Here is a 15849-nt window from a genome sequence, read left to right as displayed (position 1 = left end):
AGGATTTGTACTTTATTTTAAAAAATCTTTTTAAAATCAAGTCATGATGCTTTAAAATATTTTGCAATCCCAGTTGTTACGTGTTTTTAAGAAGCTGTTTTGCCCACAGATTTTATGGAAAGCTTGAGAGAAGGTACTTCATTCCCAGGAGCCAAAAGCTCCCTTAGAAATGTTTTCAGCTTAAGGGTGTACTTGTTTGCTAAAGTTATATTGAGGCTTTAAAATAGAAAAAACCCCAAACCATCAAGCAAAAACCTATTCTACTTGACAGTATTGTTACTGTTCTCATTTATATTTGGTAATATCTTCAGAATACCTTTCTCTGTCTTTAAATTTTTGTAGTCTAAAACCAAAAGCAGAGAATAGATAAGGTGAACGTTCTGTCTTCCAGGCCAGGGGGAGACTGGCAGTCAGGACATTTTGAAGGAATATTCCTACAATGCAAAGAAAAGCTTTTGGTGAGATTTCTTTAGTAAACTAAGGTGCTTACCTTGAATAACTCTTCTTCAGTAAGATATTTTTCTTTATTCTTCATATGTTAAAAAGAATGATTACAAGAATTGTAGTACAAAGCACTTTTTAATACTTAATAGCTATTTTTTTCTAAATAGTGCAGTGATTTGTAACATATATGAATATAGCTTTTCTTTCAGTTTTTTAATTCTTGTAATCATTTTCCTCCTCGTTCTAATGAAGGTATCTGCTGAAAATCCAGGTGTAAGTCCCTTTTCTGTATTCAGGATTTTACTATACTTTTATTCTTATGGTCTTAATCCCCATCCACCAACCAATTCCCAGCCTGACCCGAGCAGCGATCTAGCCCTTCTGGGTAGCTCTCCACAGTTTATATACTGGGCATGACATGCTGTGGTATGGAATACCCCTTTGGTTAGTTTGGGTCAGGTGTCCTGTCTCTGCTTCCTCCTGGCTTCCTCTCCTCCCTGCCAGAGATGGGACTCACAAAGTCCTTGGTCAGAGTAAGCATTACTGAGCAGCAACTAAATGTGTCGGTGTTATTAGCATTGTTCCCAGGCCGAAAGTCTAAAACACAGCACTGCACCACCTCCTAAGAAGGAGTAAAATGACTGCTACTGCTGAACCCAGGACGGTATGGCAAAGGCTTTAGCTTCCAGTTACGTAGAAACATGCAAGTTCAATGTATTTCAATTGTTTTTTCTTTTTTGTCTTTCCCTCTTCCATGCCTTGTTCATTACTTCAAGTCTTGGGGAAGATTCTTGGTCTCTGGGGCAATATGGAGGTGTGTTCCTTTCCTGTACTGACAAGCTGAACAGACGTACCTTGTTGGTTCGACCCATCAGCAAGCAGGACCCTTTCAGCAACTTCTCTGGCTTCTTTCCCTCTGTAAGAATCTTTAAAAAAATTTTTACTACAGAACTTCCACTAATAAATACCAATTGGATTAAAAACCAAATCCCAAAAAAAACCCCCAAGAAAACACTGTGACAAAAAAACCCTCAAAAGGCTTTAGTTTCTTGTAATCTCTTCTTGTTGGTACAGAATACATGCATTGCTTATACTGATTGTATTAGTTGTGTTACTTCCCTCTTAGTCTTTAGTAATAGTTGTCAGTCATTTTTTAGTAACAGGAATGAAGGTTGATGTTTCACCACCCAGTATGTAGCAGCAGTCTGCTACAGTCAATGGGATTCATTTATATTACAAGTGAGCACATACAGTAATGTTTGAAAACCAAATATGTAAAAGCCACTAATGAATGCCACATTTTGTTCCTGTAATTTGGATATCTACTTAGGGATTTTAGTAGTTTGTATTACTGCAGTATTCCTTTATGCAACCTTTTAAAATCACTTCTATAATTCTGTAATGTAACAATTTTATATTTGAGTTATTCTTTTGAATGCTTGGAACATTACTTGCTGATTCAGAATATCTCGGTGAGAGATATTTAACCTCTTTTTTCTTGCCTGTTTATCCTTGAAAGACTTTATGTGTTATGACATTGGACTATTTATCTTCACAAATGTATAGCTGTATAGAATCACTTTATGTTAGTGGAAGTTCTGTGTGGTCTGATTTATTTTCATCAAGAATAGTGATTGGTAATACTTTCTCTTATTCTGTTTGTTTCAGTTCTTACAGGAAATTAACTTACCAATTTGTTTTAATTTACTTAATCATAAAAGCTTTCAGTTTTTCAGCACTTAAGCTCTGTATCCTGTTTATTTAAGAGAAGATATTGTTCCATTAAAAAGTTAAAATAATGTTAAATTATTTTAAATCAAATTTGAAATGCTGAATCAACTACTTGCAAAATGTAGTTGCTTTAATTTGTGCTCCCATGATTATAGCTAATATTTAAACAGACTTATGGAATTCTATCAAAATGTTTATTACACTGTTCAAATAATGGTTTTCTTAGTGTTTATATTTACATTTTTTTACTCAATAACAATGTATTACTGAAAGACTTTCAAAAGTAATATGAAAACTGTACTAAGCATCTTCTGGGAGCTAAGCATACAATTGTCACATTTAGCTGGGAAGTATGTCTTGAAGGAATCTGCTGTTTCTGAAGTATAATGCAGTGTAGCTTTATTTAAGTGATGTACTTTAGCATGTGGTACTGCTGTTCTCTTTAAATACTCAGAAGGGACAAGGGGAAAACCAGCTCAATTCTTAGAGTACTTAGTTGACTGTGGGTCATTTATACACCCATTTTTAGATGGAGTGAGGCTACCTCAGCATCCAAGTGTTATTTTAGCACCATTTGCACATATGGAAGGAATAATGCAAGGCACTAAGATCTACTTCTAAAATGTCTAACGTGAAGGAGAAATCAAAGTACATATCTGTGTGAAAAATTAACAGAAAAAATGGGTAAACTTTGACCCTTGAATATGTGGGGGCTTTTGGCTGATTAGATTTGAATTGTATGTAACGTAAATAATCAGAAAAGAAAATGTTCAACAAATCAGTTTTAGCTGACACAGTACAGTGAAGTGTGGATGCACTGTGGACAAATTGTTCCTTCAGAAAAATGAAAGATTTTTTTCTACTATACAGAGACAGTGTAAAACTATTAGAAAATATTGAACCATAAACAGCTAACAGAGAATATGATGAGTAATGGATGTTATATGTGTACATTTTTGCAGCAGTTGTTTGTTTTTGTTTTTCTCCTTGAAACAGACAACTGCAAAACTTTTAGATGGCTCACACCAGCAACACGGATTTCTTTCTCTCACTTACACCAAAGCTGTGACAAAAAATGTCCGGCACAAACTGATATCGAGAAATGAAAGAAGAACATTCCATAAACTATCAGAAGGTCACACTGATGGTTCTCCTCACTTCCTCCATGAGATACTTCTCTCTGCTCAGGCCTTTGATGTGGTCCTCTGTTTTCCTTTGCTTAATGCAATTGCAAGCATTTTTCAAGCCAGGTTGCCAAGGAGTCAAAAAGAGAAAAGAAAATCACCAGGCCAGCCTATGAGGACTCATGCTCTAACTTCCCGCAACTTGCCTCTGATTTACATTAACACTGGTGTAATAAGAGTCTTCTTTCCCAAAAATGAGGAAGATCGTCACACTGCTGAAGGTACAGTATTTATGTTAGAGATTCTTTCCCATTCAATATTGCAGACACATATTCTGAGTTAAATCACTGAGTGTTGCTGGGAACTATGGTTGTATGGGCAGAGTTAGGAAACATCCAACATTCATGCTACTTCTCTACAGATGTGCTGAAAAGTTTGTTTGTTGCTTTTCCAGTACCTATATGGTCAAGAATCGTGGAAAGAGAACCCAATTTTGCAGTGGTGATTCTTGTGTTAGCTCTCATTATACTGATACCAGTTCAGTCTTCCATAGATGCCTGTTCCAGCAGTGGAGTGTAATCAGGGAGCTTTAGCTCTTGTGGGAATTGGCACCTAGAAAACCATGCAGTAGTGAAGAAGGTTGATGTTCTATTTCAGTTTGGAGAATGTTATTAAAGTGTACCTTATGACTGATGCCCAAAAGATGGTAATGTTTATCATTTATTTAGTAAATTTCAATTGAACCATTCAGACTTCTATGCAAGACGCTTTCAGGTGTTTTAGAGGTGTGGATAGCATAAGCTGTTCTTGCAAACAACAGTAAGTAGCTACTTGATGTATGGTAGTATTTTTTTCTGTAAGAAATTGTTTTACATTCATGCATAAAATATATTTACATCCCTACTGGAATATTTGTACAGGAATAAAGAGATTCTGATTCCCGCATGTAACAGCTAGCAGGAGTGATTACTCCCGTTGCCAGCAGTTCTCCTAGAGAAAAGTTTTACTGGTATCATGATATGTTTACATAAATCCTGTAGGTATAGGTGGTTGGTGGGGATCTTTACCATTATATACAATAGCACACAATAGAATCTTAAGATTATAATCTTCAGATTTTTTTCATAACCTAATTGCAAGAAGTGCAGACAGGGAGAATTTACATAGATTTTTTTTTTTTGCCAGCATCCTCTACAATTTTCCAACTGGGAATCTTGAAAACACAGGAAGATAAAATTAGACTAGCTGTGTTGGCAAGAAAGAATTATGATTCTGGTTGGAAGGGAGTTCTGGGGCGTGCTGTCAAGGAATTTTTTTTTTAAAGTATGTTTTTGTAGCTCTGTAGCTGTGTATTTCGTTAAACAGAAATGATAAAAAACTTTGTCCCATTGCTATCCCTTGCTTGAAAATGCAAGCAAAGAACAGAAATGCTACTGTGGGAACAAAATGGTTAAGCATGGACATAGGAAGAAAAACTGTATGCTTTTGAAGAATAAAGCTAAAGATTAGCTTTACTAAATAAGTAAGAAATCCAGCAAACCTCTTCCACTGGAAAAATCTGAAATATGATCACTATGAAAATTAGTACCATTCTCCTTTTATTTCTTTGTTCACCCTAAATTTTCCGAAACTCTTCTCTGCTTCTGAATGTGAAATAGTTTTTCTCTTCTACCGCTTATTGTCTTCAAGAACAATAGAAATTAGAAACAGTAATAAGTAATAAGAGTTGAATATGACCCATGTTACTGCTGTACTAGATTAGAAACTTGTTACATGTTATGGAGACACATCCCGAACATCATCATTCATCATTTACTGATTAAGAGGGGGGTTTAATCCCTTAAGATTTAGGTGTTTCAAGTTGTGATCACTGCAGTAAAAGTAGGAAAACACTGACCTCAGTTTCTTTTCTAGTTAATCATCAGCTCTTTGTACCTTGTACCTAGTGATAGCTACTGGAGCTGTCCTCTCCCCCCCAAAAAAATATATGTAATTGTAACTTTTTGGGTAGAGTTAAAAAAAAAAGGCAAATCTGTTCTTTATTCATGCCATGCCATACCAGACTTGCACAGTTAACTGTGGTACACATACACTATGAAATAAGCAACATCATGGGTTTTATGCTGAGAAATTTACATTTGCACATGCACGAATATACCCACATACTTTTATAACCTTTTAGTTTCATGTTTTTTTGCATCAGCATGAGATTAGCATTTCTTTTTGTAATGGACTTGAGGGCTGCCTTCTGTCCTAGGCAATAAGCAATGCTGCTTTCCATCACAGTTTGATTTGTTAATACATCAGGTAGTGTTTCAAGCTCTAGCCAACAGCCCACACTTAGTAATGAAGTAAAGGCAATGAAATATATAAAAGCAATATATAACAAATAGAAACAAGAATTACTGCTTAGCAGAACACTGTAAATAAAAATCATAAATTGCAAAAAACTGATAAGAAGTGGTAAAGACTTGGAAAATCCACATCTGGCTGGTTTGAGGACAATAGGAACTTTTTTAATATGTATTAGGAGTAAAGTATCAGGAATCACCAGAAAGGCCATGATAAATTTGATGATAGTGAAAAAGAAAAGGCGGCATACTGAATGGATGTATGCCCTGCATTTGTAGAGGTGATATATTCTTGTCACATGAACATGACTCTACTTTGAAGTCTGTCATAACATATGGTCTGTAACATCCTCCTTGTTTACGGTTGAAGAGTGTCAAATCAGTCAGACTGAGTAGCTTATGCTCAGAGATCTTAGTCTTCTGTGGGTAATTTTTAACACACCTTGGAAGTGCAGGTTTTTAACAGCTGAAGGTGTATCTAGTAAAATGAAAAGTGTGTTGTTCAAGTAAAATTAAGAGAGGTAGTGTTATTAATCTCCCCCACAGAATGTAAAGGGAAAAATACCTCTTAAAGGGTACAGCTAACAAAGAATTACATATTTCTTACATAATAATAATGCCTTTATGGAAATTATTTTGTCGACACATCTGATTTCCATTCTTCATTATGGTTTCAATTCAATGCAAGGATTTGATAATCTTAGACTTTTGTAAGGAGTCTGACATTGTGTCTCATGGTATTCTAATTTAAATACATCCCCATACAATATCTTTGGAAATGTTAAATGAATTTCAAATGGCTAGCAAATAGTCTAAAAGAAAACCCCAAACCAACTCAAGTTGTCAATTGGGAATAATAAGTGAAATTGGTATTTAATAATCTGAAAGTAAATGTAAAACCATTGCTGTTAATGTCAACATATGTTGCAAAGAATTTCCTGAGAAAAATAATGTTAAGGACTCAATAGGCCATGCATCTGGATCACTGTGCTTAAATCACTGCTTGCAGAAAATATACTAAATCTTGTAAAGCTGAGAGTTATATATCAAGGAAACAATTTATGTTTCAAACTATGTCCTCAGGCTGGAGAGACTATCCTGGGAAACAGTGCCTGGAAACATCTTAACAATCACAGTGGACATAGTGAAAAGAAATAAGGGAGGTAGCTGTGCTTCTGCGTATTGCAGCTGTTAATATCATGTCCATTTTGCTTTCTAAAAATGGGTATTGATAAAACTGGAGAGGATGCTGAAAAGCACAAAAAAATGTTAATCAGGTGCTGGAGAAGCCATACAAGAAAGGATTAAAAGAGCATAATGTATTCTTGGCAAAAAAAGAAGACTGAGATGAGTGGGTAAAAACTATTAAGATTGTGAACATTATTACACTTTGGTCTGTTAGTTTTTCCTAGAGTGCACTTATATTGTGTAGTGTAGACCTTTTTCCCCCTCCAGTTTTTACACATTTATAATGACTGTGATAATGTTTACTGCATTATTCCCAGATTTTGAAAAACTAATGGAAGAAGTCATGGGTTAATTAATGTATGGAGATAAGAATTCATCATCCTAAATCATGATTTAGATTACCACTTGTTAGAAATCAGCTGAACATATTAAAGCCTGTAACTCTTTCTGGTTTAAGATTGACTTATTTTTTTGACCTTTCAGGAAGAACCACACACAGAAAAACCATATCCTAAAACCTTTACGTAATAGAGACTCTGATAAGTAGTCACGTTTATTTGACTTTGCTGAGTGTCAGAGACACATTAAGATTCTTAGCCTAAGATCTATTTTGTTAAGAACCAGTTCTCAGAATTAGACCTCTGCCACCTAATTAAGTTGCAGTTACAATCTGAAGTATATTTGGTAACTTTACTCCTTTTTCTTACGCGAGTATCAGGGGAAAAAAAAACCAAAACCCACAACAAAACATCAAGTGTGCAGTGGCAGGAATTCAAATACTTAGTATAATGCCTTGCCCATATTTTTTATCTAAAAGTTGAAAAATGCAGGTTCTGATTTGGTCACAAACAGGATGTTGTTGTCAGCTTAACTTCCCTACCTTAGTTCTGGCAAGCAAACCATCTATATGTAGGTGGGGACTACAGGGTTTGACTTCTGGGCAAAATGTTGTTCAAATGCTTTGTATATGTCTGTGTCTGCTGAGAGGGAGATGCAGTAGACTCAGTCTTTTCCTCTAAGGAAACTTCAGAGTTAGTTTAGTACCAGAAATGTGTTATTTTTTTTTCTGGGCAGAACTTTGGTTTTCTATCTACTATGACCACTGTTTTTAAAACTGAAAGTTTGTAGATGTGGCTGAAATTTGACTATGATGTACATGAAGTGGAAAGCAGAGATGTATCTTCTTGGAGTAACTTTGCTATTGATGTGAAATTTACTGTCCGCTGTTGCATGTTGTTCTTTCTATATGTGTCAAATTTCAGATTCTCTTTTTCAGTGCTTGTGTTTGAAGTTTTCATGTGTGTTGCAACTGATACCAAATGCTACTGGGATGGTTACAATAAATATCCTACCGTGTTTTACATTTCAAGCACCATATTAAAAATGATGCATGATTCAGAGTGCTTTACATGCTGTTATTTCAGCAGATAAGAAGAAACAGACAAATCACAAATAAGTCTATGGAATACAACATCAGAGAAAATGAGAAGTCACAGACGAGGATTTAGTTTTGTGATAAAACTCTGTGGGGAAATTCAATAACAATACTTTTGTCTTAAATGTATTGCAAACAACAGTGCTATTGTTTTTATGGTGTTTCGGTTTGGGGGTTTGTTTCTGGGGTTTTTATGCATTAGTTGTTGCTCCTGTGCAAAACTGAATATTTAGCAGACATCCTTATTTAGTTTTTTTTGAGAAATAGTTTTTCAGAGTTTCTGCTACAAGCATTTGACTCTTAATGAAACACATATTTTCTCTTTTCCTGCCTACAGCTAATCCAGCAATTAAAGAAGACACTTTGGTTCTCAAGATTGGATCTGTGTCTATGGCTCCTCAGGCTGACAACCCTCTTAGTAGAGCTGTACTCAGAAAAGACATTTACCAGTAAGTGTTGGAGAGGGGGTTGGGTTTTCATATATGGTCTCAGAAAAATTCATTTTGGGAGAAGTTAATTGATCAATAAAATGGGTACGTGCAGCCTGTAAAAATACTTTTCACATACAATCTTTTGATATTCAAAACCAGGTTTTTCTGATTTTCTTCACTTGTGGGCTTTCAAACCCATTTAGACAAATCAAGTTCTTCTGTGAAGTGCTGATGAATACCAGAATTTAAATGTCAAGTCATTACGAAGCTTAAGCTCACAGATGAGAACATTTTAAGGGGCTTTCTTTTATTCAGCTACAACTAAGTTTACCTAAGAGAAAAGGAAATTTTTTGCGACTACCAAAGTACTCAGTAGCCATATAGTGTGAAAGAGATAGATCTTAATAATATAAATGGTGAACATATATTCAAACTGTAGGATTCTTGATGTCATGTAGATCAAAGCTGAAAGGAACGCAAACTTCTAAGGAACTCTTTCGCAGTAAACACATTTTCTGTGAAAATGCCATGCTCTGGATTGTGTCACTAAGTATGTGCAAACCACACTAATCATATGTAGGCAGCAAAACTGGTGAACATATGTAATCAACATGATAAAAGTAATATATGATCCTTAGTAGAGTTGGCACTGTTGCCAGACATGAAAGTATGGTTGCAAATAATACCAAGTGAGAAAAGTCACAGAAATACAGATGAACAAGTGTCTTATACTTCCCGTTGGTCTGTTTTTCAGATGTGGCAATATTTTTAACTACTTCATAGTGCTCTTCAATAGAAATTACAAACATCAAAATCTTTTCCCAGCAGTAAAACATTTACTGCCTTGAAAATGACAGCAAGTTTTACTTTTTGTCAAGACCAGGATTTTTAGGAGACCATGAAGTATCTCCAGTTTCACTTCTGATCACTTAGAAGTTGTTAGAGAGTCTTTTTCTTCATATTTCCATGTGGAAACATTTAAATTAGTGGTTTTGCTTGTATGTTTAGTTATAGTAGTCAATATCTGCCTTTTTTTTCTTTTTTTTTCCTTTTTTTCCCCTTCCTTTTTTAAACAACCATTATATCTATTGTATTACTGAGCTTTCATGGAAGAAATCTTACAGCTTGGCGCCAACAACAGCTTTGGGTGGCAGGGCCTGATCCAACTGTCTGTGTGCCCACAGATAAGAGATCTTCCCAAGATTTTTACAGGCTTTACCTTCTTCTGCACTCTCAGTCCAAAGAGACTCCCATCTGGTATCTGAACCAAGTGAAGGTTCCACTTCTCATAGCAACCAAAAATTTATGAGGAAAATCCCGTCATAAAGTGGAACCTGCAAGTTCCCGCTCCCATAAGGCCGTTCCTGTCACCTAGAGGGGATCTGTGTAATGTTCCTTGTACACACATTACAAATTAGTGAGTAAGCAACAGGAGGGATGCAGTTTACACCTAAAATCAATGAAGCTATGCCAGTTTATATTTTTGAGTATGATATCTTTGTAATTGTGACTTTACCTGTAATGCAGAAATTCAGTGCTTTTCAAACCAGAAATCACTCAGTTCCTTAAAGAGTCTGATGCCCTTCTGCATTATGGGTCTCTGGGACTTATATACATAAATTTTCCCATCTAGATTTGGGCTGTGTATATTTGGCTTTCATAGTTTTATACAGTTACAATATGCTCCAGTCCTTTAGAAATCAAGACATTAAATAGGTAAAGTAGAAATAAGCACAGGGCCACAGACATCTCTTATCTGACTGCTACTGACTTCTTTGTGACCAGTATCACAGCACCATGCTTCTTGTATCTTTTTCTGAGTAATGTCTGCCATTTTCAATAATTTCCTCTAACTGCTGCTGTCACCATTCTTCTAATTTCTCAGCAGCTGCCAAATGATTCAGTCTTATCTTTGTTCCTTTAATCCTCCAATTATACTAGCTTTAGTGTTTTTAAAATACATTGGGCAGAGTGTCAAGTTACTTTGCAGAGTTTTATGAGACAATATTGAAGTTGGTAGTGGGTGGTCTTTTGGTTTTGGGAAGAGGGTTACTATTTTGATCTGTTCAAGCAAGCTTCAATGCTTTCAAGGAATATAAATTAATGTTTTTAAGTAAATATATTAAGATTTAAATTTGGAGTCAAAGTCAGTGCATTTTCTAATTACATGCAGGGGTTTTTTTGATCCAGAACATACTGTAGTTAAGGTTGAAGACAGTCATAATTTACTTACATGGCAGGCACTGCTATTAGACCAATGGACTTGTGAGTGGAGTTAGTTTCACCATTTTTCATTTTTTCTTTGGAAAAATAAGATAAATACAAAAGTCTTTGTATTGTTAGGGCAGGGGACATAATCTGTCTTCAATGAAAAGAAAGGTGTCAGGGATATTTTTAACACATGGGCCTGATGTTAGTATTCATTTCTCCAAATACAAGATTTCCTAAGTTACACAGTATTTACCCTTTTTAACCTGCCCAGGGGAGATGGCACTAGATAGCAAAAATGTGTAACAGGCTAATATAGAATGCTTAAAATTCAATTAGTGAAATGAGCAAACTCACACAATGTGTAACTCATGTATTCTGGGGAAAGATTTCTTAGTAAATACCAACAGAGGTAGAAGTAGTACAATATGCAGCCTTAAAGACTCTAAAAGAAAAAAGCATTACAGGAGCCTGTTGGTTTTGTTGACTGAAGAATTAGCTGCTACAACATTCTAATAATCCCAACATGTTGTCTTCTTTTTCCAGACTCTCTTCTCCTCTAATTTGCTTCTGCTGCTTTTAATAGAATAAAAGAAAATAAATTGTCTGAACCACTGTCTTTACAGTGTTTCTGGAGTGGGGATACAAACTTAATTTGTGGTGTCACTTTGGTTTAAACAGTCTTCTGTTTAGGTCTGAAATACAACCACATGAAATTAATGTCACTTTTGTACTGTTTCATGAGAAAGAATTTTTGCTTCTCATTTAGAAGCTATTCTTCTAAGAAAGGCCGAGAAACATTTTCATGTATAAAGGCTGAATAGAATTCCCCAAAATCTTTTGAAATTTTCCCATAAATTCATGCGAAAAAAAAAAAACCCTGAATGTGCTCATATATCATTAGCAGCATTCCAGTGCATGAAAGGTAAATCTGGAATGGCTGCAGGTCATACTAAATAAACCAGGCGACTTCTGGCCTCTAAGCTGAAGTGACTCCATCTATGTCTTAGTTCTCTCTCAAAGTTAAGCAAGTTAGATATTTTTCCTAAATTGAAAATGGAATGTTGAGAAAACCATGTTCCTCAAAAGTTTAGGCACAAATATTTTTTCAGGTGATTATTGAATGTTGGAAAGAAATGTGTTGACATGCTAACTTCAGTTTTCTTACAGCATATAAAAATTAGTCTAAAAATAACTATTTCCTCCAGTAGAAAACAGGCTAATTTAATTGTGTAGTAAACAAAGATGATAACAGTAACTATAGGTCCCCTTGAAGAAGCTGACACATTTTCAGCTGTTCACAGTAAGAGACAATTTTTCCTTTTCAGTTTCCCCCTGTACCACTAAATCCTAGAAGTTGGTTTGTTTTAATGATTTTTCATGAACTTCTGATTCTTAAACCCCACCTAAGGTATTCTCCTCTTCAAACAGAATTGTATGTTACCATCAAGAAACCAACAGTTCTGGAGCAGAACTCTTGTAGATACCAGAAGGGCTCGGGATAGGGAGCAGGGTAAAGGAGATGTTGGATAAAGGTGCAAGTGAGGCAGCTCCCTAGCCTGTCTAAAATGAGAGAAGAGCAGTTCATTGAAATCAAGAAGTTAGATGGTCAAAAAAGTTTCTGCTAAGCAGTGAAGGAGAGAAACATGTTTTTGTGGGTTTTAACTACCTGATCATATTAAACTTGGGATTTGGGAGGAGGGGATTGTTGCTTAGAGACAGCTCAGCAACCTATAGAAAAACAAGGTGATGTGGTCATTTCCTGATGTAATCATGCTGTGTATGTTAAAACTTTTGAAGTGGCCAAATTGATGGTCACATACACTGTACAAAACAGAGAAAGGTCTAGTATTTTTGGGGAGGAAGAGTACTGAAATAGGAAGATTATCTTAATGCCCTGATGGAGTGAAAGTCAGACAGTTATTTGATCTCAGAATCATAGAATGGTTGGAATGGGTTGGAAGGGACCTTAAAGATCATTTAGTTCTAATCCCCATGCCACAGGCAGGTGCACCTTCCACTAGACCAGGTTGCTCAAAGCCCCATCCAACCTGGCCTTGAGCACTGCCAGGGATGGGGCATCCACAGCTTCTCTGGGCAACCTGTGTCAGTGTTTCACCACCCTCACAGTGAAGAATATTTCCCTAATATCTAATCTAAATCTCTCTTCTTTCAGTTTAAAGCTGTTCCCTCTTTTGTCACTACGAGCACATGTGAAAAGTCCCTCCCCAGCTTTCTTGTAGGTCTGTTTTTTAAGTACTGGAAGGCTGCTCTAAGGTCTCCCCTTTTCAGCCATCTTCAGGCTGAACAACTGAAGCCCTCACAGTCTGTATTCATAAGAGAGGTGCTCCTTCCCTCTGACCATCTTTGTGGCCCTCCTCTGGACTCGCTCCAGCAGATCCATGTCTCTCTTATGATGGGGATACCAGAACTGTATGAAGTACGCCAGGTGGGGTCTCATGAGAGCATTGTGGAGAGGGAGAACAACCTCACTTTACCTGCTGGTCAGCAAGTCAGAGAAAGCACATCAGAAGGAAATCTTATAAATACTGTAACTACAAAAAAAATGAAGCATCTCTTTGGAGGCGAAAAAAAAATAATTTCTCAGTCCTGGGCTCACTCTTGTTTTGCTCTGTGGTGTCTAATAAGATAAAAATTCCAGCTGAAGTTTTTCTTTCTCCTTGAGATCTGTGTAAAACACTGTCATCTATTGATTTCTTGATACATAACATCAAATATATGCTTCTGCTACAGTGCTAGTGTTATGAAATTAGGAACTTAACTGTATGCAACTACACAGAGACTTGTCACAGTTGAGGTGTTTGTAGCATTGTTCACCTAGGAGGACCTCAGTTAAGATTTCTTATTAGCAGTGAACACTTTAAAAAATGAGCAAAGCATCACGAGACCCAGCAATTATATTTCTCTGAAAAATAAGAGGAAGTAGATGCTTGTCTCTGCTGAAATGTGAAGCAGTTCCAAGTACAAATTGAGATGATATTTAGTTCTATTTCTGTGTTGGTATAAGGACCCTCTTATACCAAATGCTGTGCAAACTGCCTGTTCAATTATGTAGGTAATTGCCATTGGCTGGTTTTGGCCTACTGTGACATGAAACGTTAATTAACAGAATTATAGGGAGTATCCATGAACAGATGAAGTATAATGTTGGTAATACAAAAATGAAATGGCTGACAAAGAGCACAGAGAATTCAGGCTGTTGGAAGGCTATTGTAAAAATCTTTTGCTTATGAAGTCCAGAATATATATTGCTACGCTATCATGTACCAGAAGTTTAGGTGAACTGAATCACAACCTTTCCTCAGCTTGGCCGGTAAAGAATCTAATTGTTGTCTATGCTCTGGATTCATCATTTTTGAGATCCAAGGATTTCATTCATGTCATACATCAAAGCTTAATAGCCCAGGTCTGAATGTTCCATGGTCATTTTCATGTGTAGATCTTTCATAGATCAAAGCATAAAGCTGTCCTTAGACTGTTTTCAATTTATGAATGTAAATGGAAATTCTTTAAACACCACCACCACCCTCCATCTCCCCAACCCTTCATCCCCCCAAAAAGAATTACATGGCAAAGAGTTTAATCATTAAAGGGTAGTTGTAAATTATTTGTTCTTTCATAAAACTTTTAATCCATACAAGTCTTTCTTATTATAAATCTATCTAATCTACTGTGGTTTTATTTTTTGTAGTTTACTGTTTAACTCTCAAACGTTTACAAATAACAAAACAATGCTATTTATCTTTATTTTAAGGACCTTTATCTAGAACATGCTTGTAATAATCATGTAATGCCCAGAATTAATTAGCAAAAATCCTTCAGTGAAAAAAGGAGTAATAAACAATCTTGTGTGTATGTGCTGATAGTGAGGGAAAGGAAAGAATGATGGAAGGCATTTCTGCAAGAAGCATATACATAGCCAACAGTCTGTGTGGAAATCTGTTTTTTCTTTCAAATGTGGTTTAGAAAATCAAATGCTTTTCAAAACTTTTCAGCAGCACCCACATCTATAAGCATCTTCTCATCAGAAATGTTTTTTTTGTACAGTATTAAATTGCTGTGCACGTGTTTATATTCAGACAACTGTACTTTCAAATTATTGTTACAAAAAGCCTGGATTTTCTGTAACTGTAGTAAGAGCAAAGAGGTTATTTTTGATGTTTTCCTTTTCAAGTCAATTAACAGCTAAAAAAATAATCTTTTTTGCATAGAAGTTTTAGTATTAGGATAACTAAATGTTTCCCAGAATATGGACTTAATATGAATAATTTCCTTTGAAGAGTTGGTTATTTTATAAAAGTTATAATAAAACTTATTTTCCATGCTTCATTGAAGCTTATTTGGTAGGTAAAAAAGGAATTAGCTAATGCTGAGTTGAGTTTCTTTATTTTTCCTTGGGTAATGGCAACAAAGATAATCAGCGAATCAGCTTATTAAAATGTGCATATGTACCACAAGAAATTGGAAAAAGTAAAAGTTACAATGCATTATAAAATCTCTATTGCAATTTCTTCTTTAACTTCAAAATGGATAAACTGCAGAGGTTCTCCTATTACATAGGAAAAAAATGTTAGTATTTCAAGGAGAGGTTTTTGTCTTACAGCATGGAAGTGTGAAACAGGGTCACACTGGCACCATGTTCGGTTCTTACTGTGTTTAGGCAAAAAAAATTGTAACAGTGACTATTTTAAACTTAATCCTGTAATTTATTTTCTGTTTTTTCTGATTTTAGACCAGGATAGGGGTTTTAGTCCTCAAGATACGTCATCTTTTTGTTTGTTTGTTTTTAACAGGATTCTCTCTACATTTAATTTGGATTTTGCATTTTGTTTTTTTGCATTTATTTTTTTTGTTTAATAATCTTTAGCTTTATTAATTGTTGAATTGGGCTTTAAATCAAAATACTCATATGAAAT

General features: G+C 35.5%; 1 protein-coding gene across 1 annotated transcript in view; it reads left to right on the top strand.

Annotated features, from left to right (window-relative positions):
- VPS13B (vacuolar protein sorting 13 homolog B) overlaps positions 1-15849 on the top strand; it is a 449503-nt gene that overhangs the window by 250989 nt on the left and 182665 nt on the right. Inside the window, exons 28-30 of the mRNA XM_034068500.1 lie at positions 392-458; positions 3172-3580; positions 8611-8722. Of these exons, the coding sequence (XP_033924391.1) occupies positions 392-458; positions 3172-3580; positions 8611-8722 (588 nt within the window). The remainder of the gene's footprint in view (positions 1-391; positions 459-3171; positions 3581-8610; positions 8723-15849) is intronic.

This window comes from Melopsittacus undulatus, chromosome 1, assembly GCF_012275295.1.
Source record: "Melopsittacus undulatus isolate bMelUnd1 chromosome 1, bMelUnd1.mat.Z, whole genome shotgun sequence".
Lineage (NCBI taxonomy): Eukaryota > Metazoa > Chordata > Aves > Psittaciformes > Psittaculidae > Melopsittacus > Melopsittacus undulatus.
This window is presented reverse-complemented; position numbering and strand designations above follow the sequence as displayed.